General features: G+C 37.1%; 1 protein-coding gene across 11 annotated transcripts in view; it reads left to right on the forward strand.

The window, feature by feature from the left end:
* FAM228B (family with sequence similarity 228 member B) overlaps positions 1-17,354 on the forward strand; it is an 86,191-nt gene that overhangs the window by 35,015 nt on the left and 33,822 nt on the right. For 8 of the 11 annotated variants that reach the window (XM_068563929.1, XM_068563925.1, XM_068563926.1 and 5 more), the window contains 5 exons: positions 6,861-6,929; positions 8,720-8,911; positions 9,574-9,654; positions 13,597-13,684; positions 13,779-13,935. In XM_068563929.1, coding sequence (XP_068420030.1) covers positions 6,861-6,929; positions 8,720-8,911; positions 9,574-9,654; positions 13,597-13,684; positions 13,779-13,935 — 587 coding nt within the window. Of the gene's footprint in view, positions 1-6,860; positions 6,930-8,719; positions 8,912-9,573; positions 9,655-13,596; positions 13,685-13,778; positions 13,942-17,354 lie in introns of all 11 variants that reach the window. The other 3 variants (XM_068563934.1, XM_068563933.1, XM_068563935.1) reach the window with 2 other exon arrangements.

Consider the following 17,354-nt stretch of genomic DNA (forward strand, 5'->3'; position numbering starts at 1 on the left):
GTTTTTATTTCCATTACTCTAGGAGGTGGATCAAAAAAGATCTTGCTGTGATTTATGTCAAAGAGTGTTCTTCCTGTGTTTTCCTCTAAGAGTTTTATAGTGTCCAGTCTTATATTTAGGCCTTTAATCCATTTTGAGTTTATTTTTGTGTATGGTGTTAGGGCGTGTTCTAATTTCATTCTTTTACATGTAGCTGTCCAGTTTTCCCAGCACCACTTATTGAAGAGACTGTCTTTTCTCCATTGTATATCCTTGCCTCCTTTGTCATAGATTAGTTGACCATAGGTGTGTGGGTTTATCTCTGGGCTTTCTGTCCTGTTCCATTGATCTGTATTTCTGCTTTTGTGCCAGTACCATAGTGTCTTGATTAGTGTAGCTTTGTAGTATAGTCTGAAGTCAGCTCCGTTTTTTTCCCTCAAGACCACTTTGGCTCTTCAGGATCTTTTGTGTCTCCATACACATTTTAAGACTTTTTGTTCTAGTTCTGTAAAAAATGCCATTGGTAATTTGATAAGGATTGCATTGAATCTGTAGATAGGTTTGGGTAGTATAGTCATTTTCACAACATTGATTCTTCCAGTCCAAGAACATGGTATAGCTCTCCATCTGTTTGTATCATCTTTAATTTCTTTCATCAGTGTCTTATAGTTTTCTGCATACAGGTCTTTTGTCTCCCTAGGTCTGTTTATTCTTAGGTATTTTATTCTTTTTGTTGCAGTGGTAAATGGGAGTGTTTCCTTAATTTCTCTTTCAGATTTTTCATCATTAGTGTATAGGAATGCAAGAGATTTCTGTGCATTAATTTTGTATCTTGCAACTTTACCACATTCATTGACTAGCTCTAGTAGTTTTCTGGTGGCATCTTTAGGATTCTCTATGTATAGTATCATGTCATCTACAAACAGTGACAGTTTTACTTCTTTTCCAATTTGTATTCCTTTTATTTCTTTTTCTTCTCTGATTGCCATGGCTAGGACTTTCAAAACTATGTTGAATAATAGTGGTGAGAGTGGACATCCTTGTCTCGTTCCTGATCTTAGAGGAAATGCTTTCAGTTTTTCACCATTGAGAATGATGTTTGCTGTGGGTTTGTCATACATGGCCTTTATTATGTTGAGGTAGATTCCTTCTATGCCCGCTTTCTGGAGAGTTTTTATCATAAATGGGTGTTGAATTTTGCCAAAAGCTTTTTCTGCATCTATTGAGATGATCATATGGTTTTTATTCTTCAATTTGTTAATATGGTGTATCACATTGATTGATTTGTGTATATTGAAGAATCCTTGCATCCCTGGGATAAATCCCACTTGATCATGGTGTATGATCCTTTTAATGTGTTGTTGAATTCTGTTTGCTAGTATTTTGTTGAGGATTTTTGTATCTATATTCATGAGTCATATTGGTCTGTAATTTTCTTTTTTTGTAGTATCTTTGTGTGGTTTTGGTATCAGGGTGATGGTGGCCTCATAGAATGAGTTTGGGAGTGTTCCGTCCTCTGCAATTTTTTGGAAGAGTTTGAGAAGGATGGGTGTTAGCTCTTCTCTAAATGTTTGATAGAATTCACCTGTGAAGACATCTGGTTCTGGACTTTTGTTTGTTGGAAGATTTTTAATCACAGTTTCAATTTCATTACTTGTGATTGGTCTGTTCATATTTTCTGTTTCTTCCTGGTTCAGTCTTGGAAGGTTATACCTTTCTAAAAATTTGTCCATTTCTTCCAGGTTGTCCATTTTATTGGCATAAAGTTGCTTGTAGTAGTCTCTTAGGATGCTTTGTATTTCTGTTGTAACTTCTCCTTTTTCATTTCTGATTTTATTGATTTGAGTCCTCTCCCTCTTTTTATTGATGAGTCTGGCTAATGGCTTATCAATTTTGTTTATCTTCTCAAAGAACCAACTTTTAGTTTTATTGATCTTTGCTATTGTTTTCTTTGTTTCTATTTCATTTATTTCTGCTCTGATCTTGATGATTTCTTTCCTTCTGCTAACTTTGGGTTTTGTTTGTTCTTCTTTCTCTAGTTTCTTTAGGTGTAAGGTTAAATTGTTTACTTGAGATTTTTCTTGTTTCTTTAGGTAGGCTTGTATAGCTATAACCTTCCCTCTTAGAACTGCTTTTGCTGCATCCCATAGGTTTTGGGTCGTCGTGTTTTCATTGTCATTTGTCTCTAGGTATTTTTTTATTTCCTTTTTGATTTCTTCAGTGATCTCTTGGTTATTTAGTAACGTATTGTTTAGCCTCCATGTGTTTGTCTTTTTTATGTTTTTTTCCCTGTAATTCATTTCTAATCTCATAGCGTTGTGGTCAGAAAAGATGCTTGATGTGATTTCAGTTTTCTTAAATTTACTGAGGCTTGATCTGTGACCCAAGATGTGCTCTATCCTGGAGAATGTTCCGTGCGCACTTGAGAAGAACGTGTAATCTGCTGTTTTTGGATGGAATGTCCTATATATATCAATTAAATCTATCTGGTCTATTGTGTCATTTAAAGCTTCTGTTTCCTTATTTATTTTCATTTTGGATGATCTGTCCATTGGTGTAAGTGAGGTGTTAAAGTCCCCCACTATGATTGTGTTACTGTCGATTTCCTCTTTTATAGCTGTTAGCAATTGCCTTATGTATTGAGGTGCTCCTATGTTGGGTGCATATATATTTATAATTGTTATATCTTCTTCTTGGATTGATCCCTGGATCATTATGTAGTGTCCTTCCTTGTCTCTTGTAACATTCTTTATTTTAAAGTCTATTTTATCTGATATGAGTATAGCTACTCCAGCTTTCTTTTGATTTCCATTTGCATGGAATATCTTTTTCCATCCCCTCACTTTCAGTCTGTATGTGTCCCTAGGTCTAAAGTGGGTCTCTTGTAGACAGCATATATATGGGTCTTTATTTTGTATCCATTCAGCCAGTCTGTGTCTTCTGGTTGGGGCATTTAATCCATTCACGTTTAAGGTAATGATCGATATGTATGTTCCTATGACCATTTTCTTAATTGTTTTGGGTTTGTTTTTGTAGGTCCTTTTCTTCTCTTGTGTTTCCCACTTAGAGAAGTGCCTTTAGCATTTGTTGTAGAGCTGGTTTGGTGGTGCTGAATTCTCTTAGCTTTTGCTTGTCTGTAAAGCTTTTGATTTCTCCATCAAATCTAAATGAGATCCTTGCCGGGTAGAGTAATCTTGGTTGTAGGTTCTTCCCTTTCATCACTTTAAGTATATCATGCCACTCCCTTCTGGCTTGCAGAATTTCTGCTGAGAAATCAGCTGTTAACCTTATGGGAGTTCCCTTGTATGTTATTTGTCGTTTTTCCCTTGCTGCTTTCAATAATTTTTCTTTGTCTTTAATTTTTGCCACTTTGATTACTATGTGTCTCGGCGTGTTTCTCCTTGGGTTTATCCTGTATGGGACTCTCTGCGCTTCCTGGACTTGGGTGGCTATTTCCTTTCCCATGTTAGGGAAGTTTTCGACTATAATCTCTTCAAATATTTTCTCTGGCCCTTTCTCTCTCTCTTCTCCTTCTGGGACCCCTATAATGCAAATGTTGTTGCGTTTAATGTTGTCCCAGAGGTCTCTTAGGCTGTCTTCACTTCTTTTCATTCTATTTTCTTTAGTGTGTTCCGCAGCAGTGGATTCCACCATTCTGTCTTCCAGGTCACTTATCCGTTCTTCTGCCTCAGTTATTCTGCTATTGATTCCTTCTAGTGTAGTTTTCATTTCAGTTATTGTATTGTTCATCTCTGTTTGTTTGTTCTTTAATTCTTCTAGGTCTTTGTTAATCATTTCTTGCATCTTCTCAATCTTTGCCTCCATTCTTTTTCCGAGGTCCTGGATCATCTTCACTATCATTATTCTGAATTCTTTTTCTGGAAGGTTGCCTATCTCCACTTCATTTAGTTGTTTTTCTGGGGTTTTTTCTTGTTCCTCCATCTGGTACATGGCCCTCTGCCTTTTCATCTTGTGTATCTTTCTGTAACTCTGGTTTTTGGTCCACAGGCTGCAGGATTGTAGTTTTTCTTGCTTCTGCTGTCTGCTCTCTGGTGGTTGAGGCTATCTAAGAGGCTTGATGGGAGGCTCTGGTGGTGGGTAGAGCTGACTGTTGCTGTGGCAGTCAGAGCTCAGTAAAACTTTAATCCACTTGACTGTTGTTGGGTGGGGCTGGGTTCCCTCCCTGTTGGTTGTTTTGCCTGAGGCAACCCAACACTGGAGCCTACCTGGGCTCTTTGGTGGGGTTAATGGCAGACTCTGGGAGGGCTCACGCCAAGGAGCACTTCCCAGAACCTCCGCTGCCAGTGTCCTTGTCCCCACGGTGAAACAGAGCCACCCCCCGCCTCTGCAGGAGACCCCCCAACACCAGCAGGTAGGTCTGGTTCAGTCTCCCCCAGGGTCACTGCTCCTTCCCCTGGGTCCCGATGCGCACACTACTTTGTGTGTGCCCTCCAAGAGTGGGGTCTCTGTTTCCCCCAGTCCTGTCAAAGTCCTGCAATCAATTCCCACTAGGCTTCAAAGTCTGATTCTCTAGGAATTCCTTCTCCCGTTGCCGGACCCCCAGGTTGGGAAGCCTGACGTGGGGCTCAGCAACTTCACTCCAGTGGGTGGACTTCTGTGGTATAAGTGTTCGCCAGTCTGTGAGTCACCCACCCAGCAGTTATGGGATTTGATTTTACTCTGATTGCACCCCTCCTACCGTCTCACTGTGGCTTCTCCTCTGTCCTTGGACGTGGGGTATCCTCCTTGGTGAAGTCCAGGGTCTTCCTGTCAATGATTGTCCAGCAGCCAGTTGTGATTCTGGTGCTCTCGCGAGAGGGAGTGAGAGCACGTCCTTCTACTCCGCCATCTTGGTTAATCCCCTGTTCCATTCTTTTATTTATCACTTCTGGGACTCCAGTTATCAACTTGTTGAACCTTTTGTTATTGTCTCATAAGTTGCTACAACTCTATTCATTTTCCTATCTTTTTTCTTCCTGTTTCCCAGACTGGATAAATTCTAATGATTTGAATTCAAGTTCACTGACTCTTTTTATGTCATCTTCAATCTGCTGTTAAGCCCATTTAAGTTTGTTTGTTTTTTAAATTTAAGAACTGTATTTTCCACTTGGTTATTTTTCAATCTCTGTTTTTCTGCTGGGGTTTTCTATTCATTCATTGTGAGCATATTTTCCTATAACTTCTTAAACATAGCTATAATAGTTGACCTAAAATCCTTGTCTGCTGATTCCAACATGTGGGCTATCTCAGAGTTGGTCTCCAGTTGATTGTCTTTGTTTTAAGTATGGGTCACGTTTTCCTGTTTGTCTAGTGATTTTGGACATTATGAGTGATACATTGTAAAGGGTCTGGATTCTGTTTTGTTCCTCTGATTAATACTGAGTTTTTGTTGTAGCAGGCAGTTAACTTGGCTGAACATGAACTCTGAACTTTGTCTCTCCTGCAGTTGGCAGCAGGTGAAATCACTGTTTAGTCTTTTTTAGGTTTAGCTGGGCTCCACGGAGTCTGCTTTGTGCTTATGTACTTCAAGGGTCTGCCAGAGATTTGGTCTGCAGAATTTGTGGCATTCTCTGTATGGCTTTCTCCTTTCAGGTATTTCTCCTCTCATTTTCCTGCTGCTATGGTTGCCCTGAACTCTGTCTGCTAATTATTGAATCTGTAAAACTGTGTATTCCTGTCTGCGTTTGAGCTACCTTGTTTAGCTATGACTGAGGCCTGCTTGTTAAACAAAAGTCCATAAAGAACTGAAAACTTTTCCAGTGCTGTTCTCTTTTTTCAAGTGTTGACTACCCTTTAGTTTCTTCCTGCTCTGGCTCAGTCTCCAGTGTCTTCAGGTGGTTGTTTTAATATTTCAGTACTCAATCTTGGTTTTAAGAGCAGTAGATTTGCTAGGAATAGCAACTCTGTGAGGCAGAAAGAACAAAGAAAATGAATTTGGAGTTAGATACATTTGAGTTTGAATTCTGGGCTCAGTGCAGGATTTTCTAGGCCTCTGGTTGTTGCTTAACTCCCTTGAGCCTTAATTTCCTTGTGTTTTAATGGGGAAGGTTAGTTCTTAGATTTTGAGATTTTACTCATCTATTCTGGAAAACAAGGGGAGTGGAACGGAAGACAACTAATTCTATTGACAGTTAATTTGAGAATATTTTATTTTTGTGTAATTATGAGAGGATTTCAAAGGCCCATCCCAAATGTCCACTTTGGGACTCTTTTATTATTAATCATTTTTTCCATTGTGGAAAAATTATAAAATTTACTCTTTTTAACTATTTTTAAGTGTGTAAGTCAGTGATGTTAATTACATTCACATGTATGCTAGAAATCAATCTCTTGCATTTTCTGACATGTTTAATTGTGGAAGATTTGTTATGAAAATGGAAAAATTTAATTTTATGAGCTATTTCCTGAAGATTGTGTTGCTTTAAAATACTGAAAATGTGGCTTGTTCATAAAAAGTATTAATATTTGATAGCTATAATGACTAAATGAATTCAAATAGAATTCATTCATGAGTAAATGAATTCAAATAGAATTCATTCATGAGTAAATGAATTCAAATAGAGGCCTGATTGAATCACTTTATAGGATGTGAAAAAAGATGGGTTTTACCTACCATGTGTGTCTGGGCAAAGTCATTTGACCATATTGGGACTCAAAATGTCTGTGATCTGAGTTATTTTTTCCCTAGAATGAGCTGTAGCTGAGAGCAGAAAGATTCAAATACTCTTTAAAAAGTACTGATGATATGATTTGAAGTAGAAAAATTGGATTGACAGAGAACTTTCCAGGGATATGTATGTCACATATAAAATGAGTCTAGGTAGTATTAATAATTTAATTTTCAAATATTTGATTTTCAAAATGTCATTCTGTCATTTTAGGCATTAGCTAAAGAAGATATTGATGCAGCTATTCAATCAATATTATACAGAGAAAATTATAGAATTAAGGTAAGAATTGGCTGCAGAATATGTCTCAATTAAAAATTAAACTTTATTTTTCCATTTCAGATGTAGTGCATTGTCATTATAAAAATTTTAGAAAATATAGAAGACAATTAAAACACTCATTAGCCTTTAGGATTGAACTTAAAAGACCTCTGAGATTGCTTTAATTTAGTTCCTCTCTTATTATACTTTGTGAGGACTCTTTTATAGATACCTTATAAGAGTTTCCTCCTACTCACTTGTTCCTTCATATTAGTGGGGCTTCTGTGGAGTCACTATGTATTCTTAAAAGCTTTAAGAGCTGTTATTGGAACACACTGACCAATTATTACCAGGTATACATAAGTAAGAACAAAGCTTTAACTGTAGCAGGATGCGCTTAATTATAAGACAAGATGAATGTCTGTGTGAAGTGTACTAAACACTGGAGTGGGTAGCCTATTTTTGTTTTTAAGAATTTTCTTTAGAGTTGTTTAAAAAGGAAAGGAACTGTTCATTAAGAATGGTTGAAATGTGCTATGACCTGAAGTTAGGGAGGGATATCGCCTGGAGAAGATTACAGGGTTTTTATTATTTTATTTTTTTCATTTTAAATTTCATGTTGTTGATCCTAGTAATCACATGATTTCGTTTGCTAGATGAAGGTATATGAGAAGTTTTGGTGAGAATGATTTAGTTTATAGCCTAATTTAGGCATTTTCTTTGCAGGCTACTTATCATTTTTACCAGGTTGTGCTACTGTTCTGTCTTTTTTTTTCCCCCCATAGAATATTCTTTTTTTTTTTTTTTTTTGGCTGTGCTGTGCGGCTTGTGGGATCTTAGTTCCCTGACCAGGGATTGAACTCGGCCCCTTGGCAGTGAAGGTGTGGAGTCCTAATGACTGGACTGCCAGGGAATTCCCTCCGTAGAATATTCTTCTTCCTCATTCTGTGTCATTCCTTCTCTTCCTAGATAACTCTGTTCTTTAAGGCCCATCCCAAATGTCTGCCAATTTGGAAATCTTTTAAAAAATTTAATTATTTTTCTATTGTAAAATATATATAACATAAAATTTGCTTTTTAACCATTTTTGAGTGTACAATTCAGTGACATTAATTACATTTATGTGTTGAGCAACCATAACCACTATGTATTTCTAAACCTTTTTCATCACCCCAACCAAAACTTTGTACTCATTAAGTAGTAACTTCCCAGCCCTCCTTCTGCAAGCCTCTGGTAACATCTGATTTATTTTCTGTCTCTATGAATTTGCCTATTCTAGATATTTCATATAAATGGAATCCTACAATATTTATCCTTTTGTGTCTGTCATATTTCACTTAGCATATTGCTTTTAAGGTTCATCCATATTGTAGCATGTGTCAGAACTTCACTCCTTTTTATGGTTGTATAATATTCCATTATACGTATATACCACATTTTGTTTATACCTTCATCTGTTGATGAACACTGGAATTGTTTCCACCTCTTGGCTATTGTGAGTAATGATGCAGTGAACAGTGGTATACTAGTATCTGTTTGAACCCCATATATCTCTTGCTACATGGTCCCTCCTCCTGTTGTTTTGTAGATTTGTTTTGTAGTCTGTCTTCCAGGGAGAGCAGGCATGTTGTCTAATTTATTCATGTATTCTTTGTTTCCAGTATTGTGTGTGTCACACAGTAGAAGCCAACCAAATGATTTAATTAATGGATGATTTTGTGGATTATTTTTATGAATATAAATTAAGTTTAAATTTTGGAACAAGAAAACTTTAAGATAATACATTTGTCTTTTCTATCACTGTTTACTAGGAACTAGGTAAGTATTTAAAGCATCATGACTTCTTAAATGCAAGAAGAAAAGAGATATTATATAAAAGATGGGTTGATCATGTGGCAGATCCTCTCCAGAAGAAAATTATAGAAAATGTTACTTCACATAAGAAGATTAAAAAAAGGAGACAAGAGGAATTAGATGGTTTTTTAAAATACGTAAATAAAAAGGTACTAAGAGATCATTTGTTACTTTTTTCAGTTGCTTTAAAAACTATAGTTATCTTTGTTTATTTATAATCATCCAAACAGCCTGCCCTTCCCAATTCTGTATATGTATAATCTGTACTCTGTTATAGCACATACTATTCTTAAATCCAGGGCATGTGGAAAGGATGGAGGGAAAGGGTTAGGTCTGGATTTAAATGTGTACATTAGAATAATTTTTCTTTCTTTCTCCTATGTAATTGTTAATTTTATATACCAATTAAAATTGGACTCTAGGTTCAAGATATATGTTTTTTTGTTTTTTATTCTGGAACTTGATTATTTACAGAGCTATAAAATATTTCTGTTCTCCTGGCATTTTTAAGAGCTCTGAGATGTTTGAATATTAAGTATCTAAAAACAAATTCCTATATCTTTTAGTGTTGCAACATCCTTTATTAAAATCTTGAAAATTTTAAGTAGATTCCTTCTATCACTATAATATTTCTTACTTAGATACATTAAATTTAATTTCCAATTTGATCTTCCCTTCCCTTTTGCATTTGTCATTGATGCCATTTCAAAGCATAAGAGTGGAACTGTGTGTTTGACTCTTGAGTCCTGTTGTGCTCAAAATTAATTATGGACTTCTTGTTCTTATGTGTGGTTTTATTTCCTTCCTATAGGGAAATGCATTTATAGAGCATTATGATCCAAAAGAATATGATCCTTTTTACATGAACAAAGAGGACCCGAATTTTCTGAAGGTAGATTTCTTTCTTTTTTTTAAAAAAATTTATTTATTTATCTATTTATTTTTGGCTGCACTGGGTCTTCGTACATGCTTTTTTCTCTAGTTGCGGCGCATGGGGGCTACTCTTCGTTGCAGTGCTCGGGCTTCTCATTGTGGTGGATTCTGTTGTTGGGAGCACGGGCTCTAGGTGGGTGGGCTTCAGTAGTTGTGGCACACGGGCTCAGTAGTTGTGGCTCACAGGCTCTAGAGCACAGGCTCAGTAGTTGTGGCACATGGGCTTAATTGCTCAGCAGCATGTGGGATCTTCCCGGACCAGGGCTCGAACCCGTGTCTCCTGCATTGGCAGGTGGGTTCTCAACCACTGTGCCACCAGGGAAGCCCCTGAAGGTAGATTTCTAGTTTTAACTTTGGTATTATGTGGTTTGGTTTTTTGAGCAGTCCTAATATATAAGTAGTCCTTTAGTGATTCCCAACAAATGCAGTAACATCTTAAGAATCATGTCTCATCTCCATATCTTAGAAAGGAACAAAAAAGCCAAAGTCCAAAGTAAATTAAACCTCTGTAAAATTTGAAAATATTGTATAATAATTGGGTAATAATGTTAAAAAATTTCATAGACTTTTAAATTTGTTACAAAAGTAATATATTTTTATGATATATAAATGAGAAAATCAATTTAAAAATAAAGAATAAGAAGACCACTCAAAATTACGTTACCCAGAGTGAACTCATGAACATTTTTCTGTATATCCTTCAAGACTTCTTTCTAATTGTAAACCAAGTATACTTCAATTAAAAAAACAAAGACTTCTTTCTATGTGTAGGTATATGTACACATTTTTATTTAACAAGAATGGGATCATACCACACATTAGGTTTTAAAATCTTCTTTTTCTCAGTAGTTTATGATTTGCTTTCTTTCTTTGTCAATAAATACAAATATACAATTGTAATCAATGCATGGTATTCTGTTATTAATAGCTAACTTGCACTGAGGGATTAACCACATGTTAAGATTTCTTTTTATTTTATTTCAGCATTCACTGATAATTTACAAATAAGGCAGGTGAGGCACGGGTAGGTTAAGTTACTTGTCCAAGGTTACACAGTTGTAAATAGAGTACGGGTATGTTTCTAACGACATATACTATCTTGCTATACCATCTTTTTTTTTTTTTTTAAACATATTCCTTATTTTGAACCTCTAGATTGTTTTTTTTTTAAATAAATTTATTTATTTATTTATTGGTTGCATTGGATCTCCATTGCTGCGTGTGGGCTTTTCTCTGGTTGCAGTGAGCGGGGCCTACTCTTTGTTGCAGTGCGCGGGCTTCTCATTGCAGTGGCTTCTCTTGTTGTGGAGCACAGGCTCTAGGTGTGCGGGCTTCAGTAGTTGTGGCTCGTGGGCTCTAGAGCGCAGGTTCAGTAGTAGTGGTGCACGGGCTTAGTTGCTCCGCGGCATGTGGGATCTTCCCGGACCAGGGCTCGAACCCGTGTCCCCTGCATTGACAGGCAGATTCTTAATCACTGTGCCACCTCTAGATTGTTTTTGACCTATTGTTGTCATAAATAACATTATGATGAACATCCCTGTAACTATTTATTTCTTAATTTTTTCCTTTGGGTAAGTTGTTAGAAGTAGAATTGCTGGGTTAAAAATTATGCGTGATTTTAATTCATATCACGAAATTGTCCTCCAGAATGGTTATATAAATTTGTACCTCCTCCCGAGAATCTATTTTTTCCACACTTTTGCTAATAGTGGATATTATTAAAGAAAATAAAACAAAAAACCTACCTTGAATCATAGGCATTTTAAACTGCTGGTAGTTGTAGGGCAAAGCAGTCTTTTAAATTTTTCCCCAAATTGAGGTGTGTGTATGTGCTATTGTCCCTATTTTTATAGGTCAGAGTTAAATTGAGAGTGTAGAGTTAGATCCTTAGACATACTAACTAGTAGCATACCTGGTAAGGGTTGGAATTGGGATTTAAAACCAGATCTTTTTTTTTTTTTTTATAAATTTATTTATTTATTTAATTTTTGGCTGCGTTGGGTCTTTGTTGCTGTGTGCGGGCTTTCTCTAGTTGTGGCGAGAGGGGGCTACTCTTCGTCGTGGTGCGTGGGCTTCTCATTGCAGTGGCTTGTCTTGTTGCGGAGCACGGGCTCTAGGCGTGCGGGCTTCAGTAGTTGTGGCTCGCAGGCTCCAGAGCGCAGGCTCAGTAGTTGTGACACATGGGGTTAGTTGCTCCGCAGCATGTGGGATCTCCTGGACCAGGGCTTGAACCTGTGTCCCCTGCATTGGCAGGCGGATTCTCAACCACTGCACCACTAGGGAAGCCTGAGACCAGATCTTTTGGATACCAGAATTCCATTCTGTTCTTTCACCACGTTGCCGCTCTAAATGAAGCTGATAGGTGACCTCTTAAGGTAAGCTGAGCACTTTGAGGTTATAGCAGCAGTTCTCAAAGTGAGGTACATAGATGTTTGAGAGCCCCAAAACCCTTCTAGGGGGTACATTAGGCCCAACCTTTTCATAATAGTGCCAAATTTTATTTGCCTTTTTCATTGTGTTGACATTTGCACTGATGGTACAAAAGCAATGTTGGGTAAAACTGCTAATACCTTAGAACTACTTAAGTCAGTGTTACCAGATTATACTGGTACTGTACTCATATTCTTCACTGTCATGCACTCACAGTAAAAAAAAAAAAAAAAAAATTTCAATTTCACTTAAGAATGTCCTTGATCAAACAGTAAAAAAATTATTAATTTTATTAAGTCTTACTCCCCCCTTTTTTTATTGAAGTATAGTTGATTTACGATGTTATGTTAGTTCCTGGTGTACAGCAAAGTGATTTGGTTTTTTTTATATATATACATATATATATATATATATATGTATATATATAGTTTTTCAGATTCTTTTCCATTATAGTTTGTTACAAGATATTGAATATAATTCTCTGTGCTATACGGTAGGACCTTGTTGTTTATCTGTTTTACTGTATGTAGTCATTTGTATCTGCTAATTCCAAACTCCTAATTCATCCCACCCCTCCAAGTCTTGGTCTTTTCTACATATATTTTTAATATTCTGTGTGATGAAATGGGAGGTATGCAAAGAGCATTTATGCATACTGAAATACAGTATGATTGTTTGAATTGTGAGCTGAACTGCCTGATTTTTTTTTCATGGAACATCATTTTTACTTGAAAGAATGAGTTACAGACTATGTTTATTAAGTCTTGGGTGTTTGGTAGACATTTTCTGGAAAATTGATGAAGTGAGTCTGTCACTTCAAGAAAAACAACTGACAGTATTTGTTGCTAATGATAAAATGTGAACTTTCAAACAAAAATTTGAATTTTTGAAATATCATACCATCATATGTGACAGTGTTCCAATACTCAAAGACTTTACTGATGAGACTGGTGATATTAATGAATGTGATTATTGTATAATGAAATGTACTAACATTTGGAAGACCTCACATAACTCAGTGATCTAATTTTCTCGAAACAACCAATTCATGATATGGATAAAAGATTCATTCAGAGTTCAAGTTCAGGATGGACCAATGGATTTTAATGTAGCAGAGTTTGAATAATTCATTGATATGGTTTCAGATTCTACATCATAACTGACCTTTAAGAAGCTGCCACTTGTTGAGTTTGGGAATAGTATTGATATCTAAAAAGAATATCCACAATGATCTGAAAAGGCTATTAAAACAAGAGCTAACCATGCTTCTTTGGCTGAAGGGCCTTGCTAGGAGATGTATTGGAGTGCCACCATCTCTTTGTAGTGTGTTAAATATATATAATAATTAGATTGCTGTTAGTTTGTAGATATTGTAATCTTGATTCTTCTGGCATAAGAGCCATACATGGATGCTTAGAATAGACTGATAAAGAGCTGCAACCCAGTCCTCAAAGAGGTGTTTTTCTTGTAGGTTACAATCCCACCATTTCGTGACCCTTTGAAAAAGGCACAATATGACAAAGACGATGGAAAAAGAATTCTTCTGCAGTGTGAGACTGGTACTTAGTTTCTAATTGTTATGTGGTTTCATAACCCAAGAGCAGTGGGAGTTGCATTTAAGGATGCTAATTTAGCTTGCTAATCTTCCTACAGGCAAAATATTTACAATGAAAGAATTTAAAGAGGTTGAGAAGGCCAAACTGCATTCCAGATTTCCAGGAATTTCTAATTCAAGGCACTTTATGACTCCAAATGAGTGGCTTAAACTGCCTACAAACTACATAGAAAGTGAATTTTGTAAAAGGAGCAGGTAATGGTTAGTATAATAGAAATTATGGAACCTCTTCGAATTTGAAAACTGTTTCTTGAGACAGTGATATATATTTTGTCATAATTATGATTTTTAAAAAATATTTCATTTTTCAATCAGAAGTCTACTGTAATTCTTGTCTTTGTTCCTCTGTATGTGATGTTTCTTTTTTCTTGGGTACTTTCAAGATTTTCTCTTTGTCTTTGGTTTTCATTAGCTCGTCTATGATGTGTGTAGGTGTTTTTTCCCCTTCCTTTTTGTTTTATCCTACTTAGAGTTCACTGAGATTCTTGTATCTGTGGTTTGATGTCTTTCATTATTTGGGGGGAAATTCTAGGCTGTTATCACTTTAGATATTTCTTATGCCCCATTCTTCCTGTGTGTTTTTTAAAAAAAATTTTTGGAGTATAGTTGATTTAAAATGTTGTGTTAGTTTCTGCTGTATAGCAAAGTGAATCAGTTATACATATACATATATCCACTCTTTTTTTAGATTCTTTACCCATATAGGTTATTACAGAGTATTGAGAAGAGTTCCCTGTGCTATACAGTAGGTCCTTATTAGCTATCTATTTTATATATAGTAGTGTGTATATGTCAATCCCAGTCTCCCAATTTATCTCTCCCCCATGTTTTTTTTAACTTAAGTATAGTTGATGTACAATATTATATAAGTTTTTCAGATGCACAATGCAGTGATTCACAATTTTTAAAAGTTATACTCCATTTATAGTTATCATAAAGTATTGGCTATACAAAAATACCCTTACAGCTTATTTATTTTATACATAGTAGTTTTTACCTCTTAATCCCCTACTCCTGACTTGCTCCTTCCCCTTTCCTCTCCCCGCTGGTAACCACTAGTTTATTTTCTGTATCTGTGAGTCTGTTTTTTGTTGTTGTTGTTATAGTTACTAGTTTGTTTTATTTTTAAATTTATTTATTTTATTTATTTATTTTTGGCTGTGTTGGGTTGGGTCTTCGTTGCTGCACGCAGGCTTTCTCTAGTTGCGGCGAGTGGGGGCTACTCTTTGTTGCGGTGCTCGGGCTTCTCATTGCAGTGGCTTCTCTTGTTGAGGAGCACAGGCTCTAGGTGCGTGGGCTTCAGTAGTTGTGGCACGCAGGCTCAGTAGTTGTGGCTCGTGGGCTCTAGAGTACAGGCTCCATAGTTGTGGCACACGGGCTTAGTTGCTCCGCGGCATGTGGGATCTTCCTGGACCAGGGCCCGAACCCGTGTCCTGCATTGGCAGGCGGATTCTTAACCACTGCGCCACCAAGGAAGCCCCTGTTTTATTTTTTAGATTCCATATGTAAGTGATATCATACCATATTTGTCTTTCTTTGTCTGACTTATTTCACTAAGCATAGTACCCTCCAAGTCCATGCATGTTGTTGCAAATGGCAAATTTTCATTCTTTTTTTTTCAAGGCCGAGTAGTATTCCATTTGTGTGTGTGTGTGTGTGTGTGTGTGTGTGTGTATCACATCTTCTTTACTCTTTCGTCTGTTGATGGACACTTAGGTTGCCTGTATATTTTGGCTATTGTAAATAATGCTGCTGTGAACATTGGGATGCTTTTGTTTTTTTCAGATACCCAGGAGTGGAAATGCTAGGTCATATGGTCATTCTATTTTTAGTTCCATTCTTCTTTTTTTTTTTTCCTTTCTGAGGCTCCAGTTGTATGTATGTTAGACCATTTGATGTTGTCCCTTAGCTCTTAGATGCTCTGTTTTTATTTATTTATGTATTTTTTCTTCTTGTATTTCAGTTGGACAGTTTCTACCCACCTATCTTTAAGTTCACTGAGTCTCTCCTCAGCTGTGTCCCATCTATTGATCACCATCAACTGAACCTTTCCTCAGCTTTGCCTTATATACTGAAGAGACCATCAGAGGAATTCTCCATTTCTTATGTGATGCTTTTTATTTCTAGTATTTCCATTTGATTTTTTCCACATAGTTTTAATTTTTCCTAAAATTCTCCATCTGCTCATACATATTGTTCATCTTTCCACTAGACTCTTTAACATATTAATCATAGTTATTTTAAGTTCCTCATTTGAGAGTTCCAACTCAGGTTCATTCTGAATCTGGTTCTGTTGACTGCTTTATCTCTTGACAGTGGGATATTTTGTCTTGCTTTTTTTTGGCATGTCTTGTAATTTTTAATTGAATGCCAGACATTAGAGGTAGAATAGTACAGACTGAATATTTATGTCTAGAAATGAATATGCCTTTTCTTCTGTCAAGCATTAGTGTGGAGAATTGGGCTTATCTAGTCAGAAATTGAGCTGGATTTAGGTATTATTATTGCTATTGTTACTTTCAATGCATCACAGACTTCAGATGCCTCTAGTGGTGGGCTGTTGTTACCTTGTGCTTAGGGTAGGGGCTGGGGTACCTGAGGGGTTTTCTCAGGTGTTCCTGTGCCCTCCTCAGTTTTTGGCTGTCCCTGCAAGGCTGCATCACAGAGGTGGAGGGAGTAAGGTGTCTCCATGGTCTTGCTTCATCCCAGAAGTACTCTTTTTTTTTTTAAATTTATTTTAATTAATTTATTTATTTTTGGCTGCGTTGGGTCTTCATTGCTGCGTGCGGGCCTTCTCTAGTTGCGGCAAGTGGGGGCTACTCGTCGTTGTGATGCATGGGCTTCTCGTTGCAGTGGCTTCTCTTGTTGCAGAGCATGATCTCTAGAGCGCAGGCTCAGTGGTTGTGGTGCATGGGCTTAGTTGCTCCGCGGCATGTGGGATCTTCCCAGACCAGGGCTCAAACCTGCGTCCCCTGCATTGGCAAGTGGATTCTTAACCACTGCACCACCAGGGAAACCCCCGCCAGAAGTATTCTGCTGTTGCTTGTTGGTAGGCTCAAAGAGGGAGGCAAAGGAATGTTCTCTGTTTTCTTTTTCCTAGCCTCAGTTTTAGGCAAGCCCTATATGCTTGGGCCTCAGGAGTAGGGTTTTCTTAGAGTTCCTTTCTCTTCTCCCTATAGCACCCAAACACTATCTTATGTCTGTGGTTGTTCTTGGATGGTAGTTTCCTGCCCCTCTTCCAATAGTAGCAGACCTCTGCTGGGTATAAGTATAGGATTCTGGGCACAAGGCAATTTCTTGTGCCTCCTCCTGGGACAGAGGGTTTTTACTCCTATCCCTATCTTAGTAACAATAGAGCCTTAAGTCTGCCTGGATATAAGAGGATTTCTCATCCCTCCTCCAGAGGTAAATAGATTTTGCTTTTACTCCTCTCCCAAAAGCACTAGATCTTTGCTTATCACCCTGAAAAAGGGTTTGCTTCCCTACCCCAGCAGCTTAATGCTTTGCTTTGTAGGGGGGGAAGGATCCAGGAAAGTGGGAGGGGCACTTGTTTACCTAGCACTGTCAATCTCTTCCTGCATATCTTTGCCACTAATGGGGGTTTTCTCTGGTTT

Source organism: Eschrichtius robustus, chromosome 15 (assembly GCF_028021215.1).
Source record: "Eschrichtius robustus isolate mEscRob2 chromosome 15, mEscRob2.pri, whole genome shotgun sequence".
NCBI classification, from domain to species: domain Eukaryota; kingdom Metazoa; phylum Chordata; class Mammalia; order Artiodactyla; family Eschrichtiidae; genus Eschrichtius; species Eschrichtius robustus.